The sequence below is a fragment of the Malaclemys terrapin genome, chromosome 1 (assembly GCF_027887155.1).
Source record: "Malaclemys terrapin pileata isolate rMalTer1 chromosome 1, rMalTer1.hap1, whole genome shotgun sequence".
In the NCBI taxonomy this organism is placed as follows: Eukaryota; Metazoa; Chordata; order Testudines; family Emydidae; genus Malaclemys; species Malaclemys terrapin.
In genome coordinates, this window is record NC_071505.1 from 310606016 (window position 1) to 310620780 (window position 14765).

At 44.0% G+C, this 14765-nt stretch overlaps 1 protein-coding gene and 1 long non-coding RNA gene across 9 annotated transcripts in view; one reads left to right on the plus strand and one right to left on the minus strand.

Moving 5' to 3' along the window:
* TNFRSF19 (TNF receptor superfamily member 19) overlaps positions 1 to 14765 on the minus strand; it is a 110821-nt gene that overhangs the window by 49673 nt on the left and 46383 nt on the right. For all 8 annotated transcript variants that reach the window (XM_054015442.1, XM_054015438.1, XM_054015444.1 and 5 more), the window contains one exon: positions 8709 to 8887. In XM_054015442.1, coding sequence (XP_053871417.1) covers positions 8709 to 8887 — 179 coding nt within the window. The remainder of the gene's footprint in view (positions 1 to 8708; positions 8888 to 14765) is intronic.
* On the plus strand, positions 7310 to 14204 carry LOC128829931 (uncharacterized). Its single transcript, XR_008443509.1, has 4 exons — positions 7310 to 8481; positions 8685 to 8796; positions 9462 to 9512; positions 13781 to 14204. It is a non-coding gene; the product is annotated as an uncharacterized LOC128829931 (long non-coding RNA).

A 14765-nucleotide genomic window follows, 5' to 3' on the forward strand; every position in this document is an offset into this window, starting at 1 on the left:
ACTCTGACAGAGTGGTAGAAGGGTGGGTTTGGTAATGGACAGGAGCAACATATCTTGAAGAACAATGGTTATGGAAAGGTTACTAACAGTTTTTGATTCGAGTGCTTGCTCATATGCATTTTCATGTAGGTGATTTCCAAGCAAATGCCGGAGGTGGGTTCGGAGTCAACGAAAATTGGACTGTAGCACTGCTCTGCCAAATCCAGCATCATTTGTAACCTGTTGCGTGATGGCATAGTGGGTTGCAAAGGTGTGGACTGAAGACCACACCTGAGGTTGTGGAATCTCCGTCTCTGGAGATATTTAAGAGTAGGTTAGATAAATGTCTATCAGGGATGGTCTAGACAGTATTTGGTCCTGCCATGCGGGCAGGGGACTGGACTCGATGACCTCTCGAGGTCCCTTCCAGTCCTATAATCTATGAATCTATGAATCTATGACCACATTGCCACTCTACAGATATCCTGGATGGGAACACGAATGAACGCTCTACAGATATCCTGGATGCCACGAATACCACTGAAGATGCTTGCGCCATTGTGGAGTGTGCCGACAATGCTGGAGCAGGGACTTTCACCAGGTCATAGCATGTGTGAATACAAGAAGTAATCCATGAGGAAATTCTTTGGGCTGAGACAAGGAGGCCTTTCATCCTATCAGCCACTGCCATGAAGAGCTGAGTAGTCTTGCTAAACGATCTGGTCCTATCTATGAAGAAGGCCAGTGCTCCTCTAGTGAGTGGAACCTCTGCTCCTGGCTACTGGCAAGTGGCTTCAGGAAGAAGACAGGGAGAAAAGTGTCCTAGTTATTGTAGAGCTGCGATACCACCTTTGGGAGGAAGGCCTTGTGGGGGTGCAGCTGGCCCTTATCCTTGAAGAAAACCATGTAGGGTGGTTCTGAAGTAAGGGCCCTAATTTCTGAGACTCTCCTGGCCAAGGTGATGGCCATGAAGAAGACCATCTTCCATGACAAGTAGAGCAAAGAGCATGTCACCAACAGCTCAAACGGTGCCCCTGTGAGTCTCGAGAGAAACAAGTTAAGGTCCCAAAGTGGGATTGGCTGTCTCACCTGCAGGTATAGCCTGTCCAGTCCTTTAAGAAAGCAGCTACAGAGTGCGTTAGCAAAGATGGACCCACTGCTCACGCTTGAGTGGAAGGCTGAGATAGCTGCAAGGTGCACACTAATCAAAGACATCGACAGCCCTTGCTGCTTTAGATGTAACAAATAGTCCAGAATACACGGTATTGTCATTTGCATGTGCAAGATTCCCTTTTGTCCTGCCCTGATTGAGAACCTTTTCCATTTCACCAGGTAGGTGGCCCTGGTGGATGCTTTCTGCTACCTAACAGAAATTCCTGTACCGGACAAGAGGATGCTGACTTCAAAGGATTCAGCCATGGAGCTTCCAAGCCATCAGGTGAAGGGACTCATGGCTCAGATGAAGGAGACATCGACAGCTGTGGTCTCCTGAATGGAACGCCTGCGCAAACCACCTCTGGGGGCAACCACCAGAGGAGGGCATTGAAATGTGAGCATTTTGTCCAGGCAGTCCTGGCCTGGCCAGTACACTGTCGCTAGCCAGGCCTGAAGCAGTCTGAGTCTCAAACTCATGTGCTTTACCAGATATGTGCACAAATCTATGTGCCCTAAGAGCTTTGGGCAGGTCCTGGCAGTGGCAGTGGGATGTTTCCTGAGGTTCTCTGTGATTGAGCTCAGTGTCTGGAACCTGGCTTCTAGTAAGAAGGTCTTGGCTTGGACTGAGTCACGAATGGCCCCTATGAACTCAAGCCTTTAGATGGAGATAAGGGTCGACTTTTGCGCATTCAGCAAAAGGTTTAACCTCTGGAAGGTTGACAATATTAACTGAATGTGTGCTTTCATTCTCTGGACCAGCCTCTGACCAGCCAGTCATCGAGGTAGGGATACACTGTACTCTTCGTTTTCTCAGGAAGGCAGCAACTACCACCAGGCACTTTGTGAAGACCTGAGGGGCCGTTGATAGGCCGAAAGGCAATAGTGTGAACTGATAATGCACCTATCCCACAACGAACCGCAGGAATTGTCTGTGGTCCAGGACTAAGGATATGTGAAAATATGCGTCCTTCAGGTCGAGGGCGACATACCAGTCTCCTGGATCTAAAGAGGGGATAATGGAGGCCAGGGAGACCATGTGGTACTTCAGCTTCTTCATGAATTTGTTGAGGTTTCGCAGACCCCGAATGAGTCTGAAACTGCCTTTGGGGATTAGGAAATACTGGATGTAAACTCCCTACCCCTTAACTCCAGAAGAACCTCCTCTACCGCTACCACTTGCAGGAGCATTCGCACCTCCTGAATTAGAAGTTGTTTGTGAGAAGGGTCCCTGAAGAGGGACAGGGAGGGAGGGCGAGAAGGAGGGCAAGAACTGAATTCCAGAGTGTATCCTAGTCCTATCGTGCATAGCACCCAGCGGTCTGAGGTGATATGGGCCCATGCCCTAATAGAAGTGGGATAGCCGGTCTACTAAGATAGTAGATCCAGGTATAGCTCAGATATGCCATCTTTGGGTGCACCCTCAAAACGCCTGCTTGGAGCTAGCTGACTGCCCGGTGGGCCCAGATCCCTGGGTCAAGGAAGGTTGGGGAGGAGGCCTCCTTGTGTAATTCCTGCCTTGCTTTCTACTATAGTCCTGCCTCGGTTGTGACTGGTAGAACCAAGGTAATGGTTGCGGCTTGAAATGTTTTCTCAACGGGGCCAGGGTGTGCAGATCCAAAGATTTCAGAGCAGCCATAGAGTCCTTCAAGCTATGCAGCTTAGCATCTGTTTGCTAAGAAAATAGCACTGTGCCTTCAAAAGGCAGGTCTTGGATAGTTTGAGGCACCTCATGAGGGAGGCCCAAGACCTGTAGCCAAGAGGCTCTTTACAAAACAACTGCTGAGATGGCTACATCCAGAGCCGCCTGCAGGGACACCTTGGCCACCGCCCTGCCCTCCTTGACCAAGGCTGAGAATTCTGCTCTGGACTCCTGGGGCAATAACTTTGTCATTGCTCCCCAGTATTAAAATCATATCGACTAAGGAGCACCTGCTGATTTGCAAAGTGAAGCTGGAGCCCCCTTGTAGCATAGATCTTCCTGCCAAAGAGGTCCAGCTTTTTGGCATCCTTAGCCTTCAGGGTAGGACCCCGTTGCCTTTGTCACCCTCGCTCATTTGCTGCTGAGACTACTATGTACCCAGGAGGGGGATGAGTGTAAAGATATTCAAACCCCTTCAGAGGGACAAAGTATTTTCTCTCCACCCTCTTTGGCGTAGGTTGCACAGAGGATGGAGTCTGCCACATGCTTTGACTGGTTCTAAAATGGCACGATTTGGGGCAGGGCTACCCTGGATGGACCTGACGGTTCCAAAATGTCCACCAGGGTGTGGGAGGTCTATGCAACTTCCTTCACCTGGATCCACAGGTTTGGGCGACCCTCTTTAGCAGTTCCTGATGGGCCTTGTGGTCATCTCAAGTGAGTGCCCTTGTGGTTTCCACACCCGCCTTGTCTGGTGAGTAGGAAAGAGGATCCTAGGATCAGTACCAGTCCTTGTTCTTGTTTGTTTGCTTCTGACAGGTCCCTCGATACTTTCTCTGAAGCATGGTACCTGGCTCAATGCCTTGGTCCATTCCCTGCATCGCTAGAGGAGGTGGTGGTGGTAGGGCTCTTCTCTCTGAGGCCACCGAATAGGACCTCCTTGACTGAGGTCCTTGAGCCTGGGTGAAAAACCCACGGAATCCAAAAGGGCCATTGCACTGGCATTTGCCATTATGCTGGCCAGCCTGTAGGTGGGAATCCTTGGTTCATATAATCCATTCAGTACTGTTGGTACAACTGATTGCAGCTCCTTCTTGAGGCATAGGACTCAGGGTCTGAGTCTGAAGCCAAGGATTCACTACCCAGAGACCAGGGAGGGGAAGTGCTGGATGGTGCCAGCAAGCGGCGCTGGGCTAGGGGACACCAATGCTGCTCCCTCATTGCCGACTTCTCTTTGGATGGCACCTGGGGCATCGGTACCATAATTGTCCTTGCCTCAGGTGCTGGCTCGTGTCTAGATGGCAATGGCGGTACCGGGAGGGACATCAGATCCTGTCTCTCCTGGAATGCCTTAGTTGCGGACAGGAGCGCCAGCCCTGCACTCCTATGGCTCTTTGACGGGAGAGAGTCCAATAGCACTGGACTTGACAGCTCCCTCTCTGGGCCGGAGTCAGTGGTTCCACAGCAGCAGTCATTGAGCCAGAGTGGCCCTGGGTGGGTTTCACTCTTCCAGAGTCCTTATGACTGGCAGGCTTTGGGGTAGAGGAGCACCCCCTGTCTGTTTTACGCTGTTTCTTGCACAGTACCAGAAAATGGGAGCAGTGCTGCATGCTCTCCTGCACTGACTTCCTCTATACTGGTGAACTATGGAAGTGCTGGGAGTCATGTGACACTGATGAGGAGTCTCTTCTCAGTGCCGAGGAGGCCAGGCTGCGGTGCCTGTCCCTCACGGAAGCTGGCACACTCCTCACAGAGGCAGAGGTGCTTGGTGCCAAGTCGGGGTGACCCAGTTCCGGGATGAAGAGCCCACCTCCATCAGGAGGAACTTAAGTCTCTGCTCCCTTTCTTTTTGAGTCTGGGGCTTAAAACCTCTACAGATCCTGCAACGATCATGCAGGTGGGATTTGCCCAAACACTTGGGTTGAGTGCAGATCACTGAGAGGCATAGGCTTGTGGCAAGCCTTGCATGACTTAAACCACGGAGACTGAGGCATGCCCTGGATGCCAGGGTGGGAAAGAACCCCATTAAGCAGGGTCCTACTCTATACTAACAACTATTAACTAATTGCAAACATGAACTACTAAAATTTTATAACCATTTACAGGAAAAAATACAAAGAAGTCCACTGGGGAGAGAACCTGCAGAGCAAGAATGAGCAGTTCCAGCGATTGTCACAGGCGGAAAGAAGGAAGTGAGGAGGCAACAGGCTCCTATATACAGCGCCATGAAGGCGTGACTCCAGGGGGCACTGGAACCGACCCAACAGATACCATTCAGGGAAAAACCATTCAGCAATGGTGTACATGGTGTGTGCATACATACATGTGAATGGACATGAGCAAGCACTTGAAGAAGAACATACTACTCTGCAAAACCTTCAGAAAAGCAAGATGATTCTCTCAAACACAATTCTGTTGTGAACTGTACAAGAAGTGAACTTCTTTGCATGTTTATAATACAAAACTCATCAAAGAATGAATATGAAGTAGCCAAGCCACCCTATGATCCATGTTTCACCCTCACGCCATTCCCTTTTGTGCTGTCATATTTAAATTCTGGACTGTAAGCTTTTGGGCGCAGGGACCTGTCTATTTATTTATGAGGCATTTAGCACATCTGTGGGCACGGTACAAATAAAATATGATAAATCTACAACTTAAATCTGTCACCCATATTAGAGCTTATTCGCAAACAAGCTAAATAAAGCAAGGTGAGGCAATACACAGGGTTGAAACATAGGGCATGAGGAGTAAGTCAGATGGCTATAAGGAAGAGCAAATGAACAAACAATAAACAAAGAAAAAACTCCTGAACGAACAAATCAATAAACTACCCCCAAAAATATAAAATCCAAACACTATAACCCAAGCAGAGATTTGACCCTGAAAAGAGAGAAGAGCCAAGACTTTATGAACTTTGCTACTGATTTTGTGCACAATGCTCAGATACTAGCTATGGTGATGGGCATCAGGATACAATCTTAAAACAGATAAGAGAAGTAGCAGAGGATAAATGAGAACTTCCTAATATGCTTTTGAGAGTTAGGTTTTAAAATAACCTGTGCCAGAGTATAACAGCCTATAACACCTCACCAACTTATTTAGTTTTGTTTCGAGCCTTGTACTAGGTTTGAATCATGTAAATTGTGGTTTCTTCAAGGCAACTTCTTGGATTAAATGTTTACTTTGATGTGACTAGCACACTTATGATCTATCTAAAATAACACAAAGTATTGATTGTACTGGCACCAGGTTGGTGATAATGTGATTATTAAAATTTGTCCGATTTGTAGGCATTTAAAAAACCCATCATCAATGCACCCATTAAAATAAAATATATCAGCAGTTCAACAAACTAGTTTGATGCTGTGATATGAACAGAGAAAGCACACATTAGATAGAACAGAAGGATGTTAAAAGCCAGTATGCAACTGCAATACAGACCATTGCTGAGATGCAAAACTCAATTCTCCTTAACTATAGGCTAAACCATTTAGCTAGTTATGTTTTGCATAATCTTTAAATTAGTCATTTTTTGTTATGCTTAATTCCTTTCGCTTTATTTTCTCTCTTGAATACATCTCATATTATTTAAACAAACCGGAATTGTTGTTGCTTAGGCATTGCTAAGTGTTCCTAGAGGAAGAAAACTCACTTCTGGATTCAGAGGAGACAGAGTAGGGATAGAGGTAAAAGTTTGCACACTCTCTCAAAGACACAGGTAGCCCATGTCCAAAAGGTGTTAAAAAATGCCTGTAGTCGGTATGGGTATGTGTGAAAACCTAATTAGGAGCCCTTTAGTGATGGAATAAAATACATGACTCACAGGTAGGACAATAATCTGAATTGCTATACAATTGCCAAGAAGGAATAAAATGGTGACTTAGTCCTTGGCAATTATTTATTGTATTTATTATGGTAATGCCTAGGGTCACCAATCATCGACCAGGATCCTGAGGTATTAGGTGCTGTAAAAACAAATCACAAAAACAGCCCCTGCCACAGAGAATTTACAATCTAATTTTATAAATGGATGAGACAGACTGATAGTGTGGGACTAACAAGATGAGACAAACTCAGCAAGGTCTGTGAAATAACCACAAGTCCCAGTTTGTCACTTGTTTAGTTAAAAGGAGATTCGCAACACTGATGCCATGTTGATGAATTGATCTGTTCATTTATTTGACCAATCAACAGTGAATTTTGTCCAAATCCCTTAATGTTCAACAGTTGACAACCCCCAAGATCACGCTCACTGATTCATCAATTTAGTGTAAGAATATGGAGGATTGAGCACAAGCCATCACCACCAGTCTTGAATTAAAAATATTAAATAAGAATAATCAAGGATGGGCAGTGGCCTTGGGGTAGTGGGAGTAAGCAAACAAATATTTGGCCAGTGATGAAGAAAATAAATCATATGTTTATAAATTTGTGACGAATAGTCCTAACAATCTTCTAGACCTAACGGTAGCTATGGAATGAATCTGTACACCATAAGAAATAGCACTATGATCCTGCAAAGACTTATACATGCACTCAACTTTACACACTGAGTAACTGCATTGATCTCAATGGAACTACTCATGGTGGGTAAACAAGTCTTGAGCATGTAAACAAGTCTTTACAGGATCAGGGCCTAAATGATTAACATTCTCAGCTGCTATAATGACCACTTATAACTTATCAAACTTCACTCCAGACACTGCCTCAAACTATACTGTATTGGGGTGGGGGAAATCAGGCACAAACAAGATGGGCCTCAATGCAAGTCACTAAAGTTAACAGGACTTTTTCAACTCATTTCAAGGGATCAGGTCTTATAAGCATAATTTAATCTCTCACTGTTGTGGCCATTATTTTTCAACACTCCGTCATTTTTTCATTCTTTGTTGCTGTAGATTGAAAACTTCTTGGGAAGGGAATCTGTAGCTTTATTGCTTCGTAAAGCACAATGCATATACATATAAATAGTAAGTTTTACTCCTTCTTGGTAAGATTTTCAAATGGGTACTCTAGCTGAATAACACAACCTATTCAAATCCTATAGAAATCCTATGTCTAGAGACCATGGGAATTAGAACTAGAAATGAGTATTAACTTTCAGTCAGGATAAGACAATATAAAGATTTAGTTCTTTCTCACTTACATTAAACCATTGCAGGTAATTCACAGTACACTGTGTAAATGATAGCAATATTAGTGACTATACGCATTCATAGGACCAAATTGTGCCCTTTGTGGTGGGTGACATCCCATTCAAAGTAAGGAACACAGCATGGACACTGAACACAGAATTTAGCTCCCTATTACCAAACCTGAGGATGTAAAAACCTGATGATTAAACATATTTAATATTTTTCAGAAGTAAAAAATATATTCATAAATATCACAGTGATAATGAGAAGTGTAAAGGTTAACCCACAAATAAAGTTTCAAGATTAAAGAGGTTTCATCAGAATTTAGAAAATATTTTGACTTCAGTGTTGGGGTGATAATACATTTATAATCATTTTTAAATTGGTTTGGAGAGGTAAGAGGAAGAAGTCAAATTGGAACTTATTTGCAGTTTGGAAATGTCTAATCAGATGTTGAGTTCTTTAAGAAATAACAGTAATAATAATACTTAGCATTTTATCGCACTTTCTGTATTCAAAGCACTGTGCAGACATTGATGGACTACTCCTCACAATACTCCTGTGAGATAGGTGGGTAAATATTATTATCCTGATCTTACAAGTGGGAAAACAGATAGATAAGTGAAGTGATTTGCTCAGGGCCATATACTAAATTGTTGACAGAGTCAGAATTAGTACTCTGGATTTTCTGACTCCCAATTATGTACTCATTTCTCCAGATCACACAAACAAGTAAATATTAATGCAAATTGTTTTAAATTTTGTATTTCAAGTTTCATCTACAGAAAATGACTCACCCTGGTAAGCAATCCCCACACACTGCATTGCTGGTGGCAGAACAGTTGGACTTCTGAAACCGGTTAACTACTGCACAGTCCAGACAAGGTTTGCACTTCTGAAATCCCCAGTCCTCCTTGAATCTGTTTAGCCTGCATGTCATGCACTGTGCATCCTCCCCATATCCAAAGCCGCATTCCTGCAAGGATTAACAAGCAATAGCAAGCTATTCAAACATTGAATGTGTGAATAAGGAGAGACTTCTGGGAGTGTAATTATTACTGAGAGTTGGTCTTTCTAGAGACAAAAGCCATCTTTTCGGCAAGTTCAAATGTGTCTTCCACTGCTAATAATCTCCCTTACTTCTATAAGTAATACTGAGTCATCCACTTTATTTGAGAAACCACTGAGCATTTCAATGATAAAGGTCTTCAGGGACTCCAACTGCTTCATTACTAGCAGCTTATGGTAGAATTATTGAGCTGTCTGTTTTTTAATTAAGCTGGTCATGCGAATGTGCAGAATCTGGGACAAATGCAGCATTTGGGCACTTATTCATTTACAAAAACAGGAAAGGAACACTTTGATATTAAGGTGCATAACTAAAGAGAACAAAGTTAATTGCTGAAGAGAGGACAAATCTTCAAAGGTTTAAAAGCTCTGTTGGCAAATACAACATAGGGCTGGTTAATGGACACAGAGAACAAGGGCTTGAAATGTTCATTACCCACTAAGAATTTTAGTAATTTAACTATCTCCTATTTAATTAACAGTTTCCAACACAGTTCTGGAAAAGCTGCAAGACCTCTGTGAATCAGGAGAAGGTGATGACATTTATTAAATCTGAATATTGCAAGAGCTGGTCACTTACCCCAACAACTAATTTGTGCAAAGAAATTAGTTTTTAATTTCCATAATTTTGAGAAATATTTTTGAGCGGGTAGGAATACAAAAATAAAGATCAGAGGGGTAGCCGTGTTAGTCTGAATCTGTAAACAGCAACAGAGGGTCCTGTGGCACAGGACCCTCTGCTGCTTTTTAAAAATAAAGATGATATGGAAATGTAGGTTATAGCAGAAGTAACAAAGGTCTGGAGAATTATGGAATGATGTCCAAATGAGGAAAGATTTAAAAGATTAGTACTACTTAAATGTCAAGAGGAAATGAACGAAAGGCATAAAATGAGGAGTAAAGAGAAGGTAATTCAGATGTGCCCATTTTCCCTCTTTCATGCAACATGAAGAAACGGACACCAAGTAAAATTGAAAGGCAACAAATTTAATCAATACTCTGTGGAACTCACTCCCACAAGATATTATCAAGGTAGAAAGCTTATTCAAATTTTAAAAAGGATTTGACATTTATATAAAAGTAACCAGTTACATGAGCTAGGATAAAAATGTATATGGTATAATAAGTCTCATCCTTTAGGGTATACAGCTTTTATTGCCTCAAGTTAGGAAAACACTTCCCTCACAAGCATGTTATTGCAAAATTGTGCTTTAGGCATTTTAAAGTATCTTCAGAAGCATCTGGTACTGACCGCTATTGGAGACAGGGTAGAGAACAGAACAGATTACAGGTCTGAATTGATATGACAATTTCTATATAAGGGCATTTTATTAATATAGAATCTTATCCACAATTGTTTGTGGCTCTCCCCAACTTCTTTGTTGGCAGTAGTTCTCCTAAAGGAGAGTAGTGAGGAATGAGGGTTTCACAACACTGAGGAACTCAGAACAAAACTTAATGCAGCTACTAGATGAATTAAACTTGAGTGGATTCTGTGCTGTTTTTTGTTCTGGGAGATGTAAGAACAATCTACAAAATGAAATCCTTCCATCCCAACCAGTCACATCCTCTTAGCCACACATGGATACCTCCTCAAAGGGACAGCAACTACTATGCTACACAGGTGATGCTTTCCCAAACACCCCCTTTTCTCCTCAGGCATGGGGAGACCATGAATAGAATGCCCTCTCCACATACAAGTTTTAAAGACATGACAAAGGCCCAAACTGTTTTGAGAGAGAGAAACAGATATTGTAAATGCACAATACTAAAAAACCCACCCCCTCTCCCAAAAAAACCCTAGTTACTTACCTGGTTTGTAACGATTGTTCTTCAAGATGTATTGCACGTGTCCATTTCATTGGTGGTGTGTGCGTGCTCAGCGCACTGAAGTAGTATGTGCGCTGGGCGTGCATGTGGCTACCGTGTAATGGACATGTGCAATCACTTGAAGAACTGCACATTTATAAAGATTTTTAGTCGCAAACTAAAGGCCAGATTGTGCAAAAAGAGAGAGAGAGAAAAAAAGGCTGTGCTCCCCTAGAAAAACATTGGTGAATGAAAAATGGAATCCTTAGCACTAACCACCTAGACTGCCTGCAGAACTGAGCTGTGGCCACTAGCAGAGACACTGCGGAAGATTAGAGGATCCTGACTATTTTTTCTACCTCACAGGAGATTTTTGTACAACAGCTCAAGACATTGAACAAGCCCACCCTCGTTTTCCCATTCTGTAGCAAAATACGAGATCTGCCACAGAACTTCTCCTCAGCTTGCACGGAAGGGTACAGATGAACACACAGATATACACATAGATCTATAAAGGATATAAACTGTATATTGTGTATTCATGTCATTTTATGTACCTATTTATTGTGCAGCTAAACATAATTTTGTACAAACAGCTGTTAAAATAATGTTATTTATATTGCAAAATCGAGCACTCAAAAGTTGTGAAATTCCACATTAAAGGTTGCATGGGCAACCATAGTTCTTGTTCATCCAGCCTGGCACTGAATGAGGGGGAAAAACAGTATGTGATCATGTAACTGAAAGACTGTATCAAAATGCATACACACATGGGGCACAATTTCAGACATCCACACAACCTTCAACATGGCATTTTCCATCTGGCTTTCTTCTCTCTCTCCTGACCCCAGAGTTGAAATAGATCCTGCACTAGGGGTAGGGTGGGGTATATAAATGGACCAACTGGGGCAACGTGCAGGTAGTGGCCCTGATTGCTGTTAGTGCTTCTACAGAACTTTTCAGAAGGTTCCCACAGATTTCCAATGGCCTTAGTCACAAGCTATGTGTACATCAGTTACTCCTGAGGACATTCTGCACCAAAAAAAAAAAAAAAAAATCTGTACACAATATTTTAAAATTCTTCAAATTTTATTTGTCAAATGAATGTGGAGGCTCCAGCAAGGCATTGGGGAGCACAGGCCACTGGCTACACAGAGGTGGGAGATCACTGTGCAGCTCCCCCCTGGGACATGGACTCAGCGGTGAGGCTGCACCCGACCCTGACAAAGCACAAGGGCCGGGTCTGCCCCAGGAACACCCTAGGGCCCTGCCCTCCATGCCAGGTGCACCAGGTATGGGCAGGCAGGCTCAGCAAGGCAGGATCCAAGTGTGGAGAGGTTTAGTGTGGGGGGATGCATGTGTGGGTTGAGATGGTTCTGTGTGGGGCAATCTGGATACAGGCAGCTCAGTGGGGGATTCTGGTGTGTGGGTGATCTGGATGCATAGGGGCTCGTTGGGGGTTTTTGGGTGCAACAGTAATGGGACTCTGCAGGGGGGTCCAGGTGAAGGTGGCTGGGGCTCAGCAGAGGGGAGCGGTCAGGGGGGTATAACTTGGCAGAGGGGTCTGGGTTTTCGAGCTCGGTGGGGAGTCCAGATGCTGGGGGAGTGGGGCTCAGTGGGGTGGCGATCCAGGTACAGCTGGCTGGGGCTCGGTGAGGTGGGGATCCAGGTGGCTTGCCGGGGTGGTTCAGATGCAGGGGGAGTGGGGCTCAGCGGAGGGGGGAGTCTGGGTGTGGATGGGTGAGGCTTGGTGGGAGGGTCTGGGTATGAGGGGGTCTGGATGCACGGGAGTTGGGCAAATGGGGGAGCAGCTTCCCGTACGGGGATCCCGCCCCCTGCAGCTGAGGAGCAATGGGTGCAGGAAGCGGGGGGAGGAGATGGGGGAGATTGCAGAGCTTCCTGCAGCTGGGGGAGAAATCTGGGGATGGGTCTGACCCAGCCCCAGATGCTATGCAGCAGAAGAGGAAGTCCCATCCTCCCCAGCCCATCTGGGACTAGCAGCTAAGCCTGGGGCAGGGTACGAGCCACCAGCCGGGTCTTCCCCAGTCCTTCCCCCTCCCCGACAGTGTTTTAACTGTATACCAGCTACCCTGGGCACCCAAAACGTACTTCTGTGGAGGGTCGCATGACTGCTCTTGTGGCTTCCCTTTGCTTCCCCATCAGAAAGTCATTTTTCTGATGGGGAAGCAAAGAAATCTGCAGGGGACATAAATTCTGTGCATGCGCAGTGGCGTAGAATTCCCCCAGGAGTAATCAGTGTGTCCACAGAATCATACTTCAGTAGTATTTGTTAGAAGTGTTTGGGCCTAGTGCAAGAAAAACAAGGTCTCTTCCCCAAAGAGCATATAATCAAACAAATATTAATAAATAGATATAAATATGATTTAAGATTGTGACAAACAAACAACAAAAAAACCCTCAATGAAAATGCCAAGTTAAAGCAGCTAGGACAGCAGGACAGGAGAATGGTGTATCCAAAAATTACAAGTATTGAGAATATCAGTTCATACACTAGTATAAGATACCTGAAATGGTGAGTTAAGGGTGGATTGCTAGCTTTATCTGAGAATTTTCTTTGTCACTTATCAAACACAGTGTAAGAGCAGTCTGTGTTAAAAAAAGGAAAATATCTCTGTAAGAGGTGAATTGGAATTGGTGTGATCAACAATGATTATCTAATTACTAATAATTAAAATTAACCCATTCTTATCTCTCATCAGAATATGTATGTTATGCTAAAGCTGGTTGTGGCAGTCAAGTAAAGATTGTGTTGGAGTTTCCAGCTCAAAGAGAGTTTTAAACCTTTATTTTGAACATTGAACATTATTTTGAAGTTTCATAAGAATGGTAAACAAAATATAAAATGCAAACTTTGAGTACTTTTTTAATATTTCATGGTGGTTTGCTGAAAAATTGGTTGGTACAGAGAGACTATGTATTCTGAAATCATTTTTGGTAGTTTTTCTTACTGGACTGCCTTACTTTTTTTCAGATTCCCTTTGCAAGATATCTGAAGTACTATGGGCACTGGGCTTTGTTCTACATATAGCTCCTTGCATGCCAGTTCTGACAGTAGCAGTTACACGTAGCTAGCCTTTGTTTATATAGCTTTTTGTCACGTTTTAGAAATAAGTGTAATTGTGTGCGAAGCCAAACCCGCCACATTTGAAGTTACATGTCTGCTGATGAAAAACCTCTGCAGACACTGAATAAGTTCCAGTAAGTCAATACAGGGAAGGAGAGTCCTCTACCAAAACCTCTGTAGCCTATGGGAAAGTTCCCTGAGCTGTAAAACAGGAGATCATGGGTTTAAATCTTACCTCTGTTAACTTGGGGATATAGACAACTTGCTTTTATTAGGTGGGGCTAGAGTTAAAAAAATAATAGCTTGTGACTTCCCTTTATTTAGTAGTTCTGTATCTTGACTAAATCTGTCCACTTTGAATAAAGTGAGATAAACAACTATGTTCCATGGTCAGTGTTTCCTTTATTTATTAATGGAATCCCCAAATTTTTGAGGGGGGCTAAAGCCTCTCCCCCCAGTTGGCTATGCTCACATATCTGCTGTTTATATTCTCATGCACTTCAGCACACACTTATTACTTGGCCTTGTGGCCAAGGTCACAAACCTGAACAACAGAAAGCAATCAAGTTTGAGCTGCTGCATGCAACCCCTCCCTAATTTTTCAAATAGGTTAACAAAGGGTATGTCTACACTGCAACAAAAGAACGGCGGCACTGAGTCTCGGAGCCTGGGTCAGATGGGTCAGGCTTGGGCTGCAGGGCTAAAAACTGCACATAGACATTCAGGCTCAGGCTAGACCCTGGGCTGAGAGACCCTCCTCCCTTGCTGAATCCCAGACCAAGCCTGAATGTCTACACTGCAGTTTTATAGTCCCCCAAGCCCTAGTTCAGCTAATCCAGCCCAACCCAGCCCCAGCCCCAGCCATGCTGCAGATCTTTTATCTCAGTGTAGA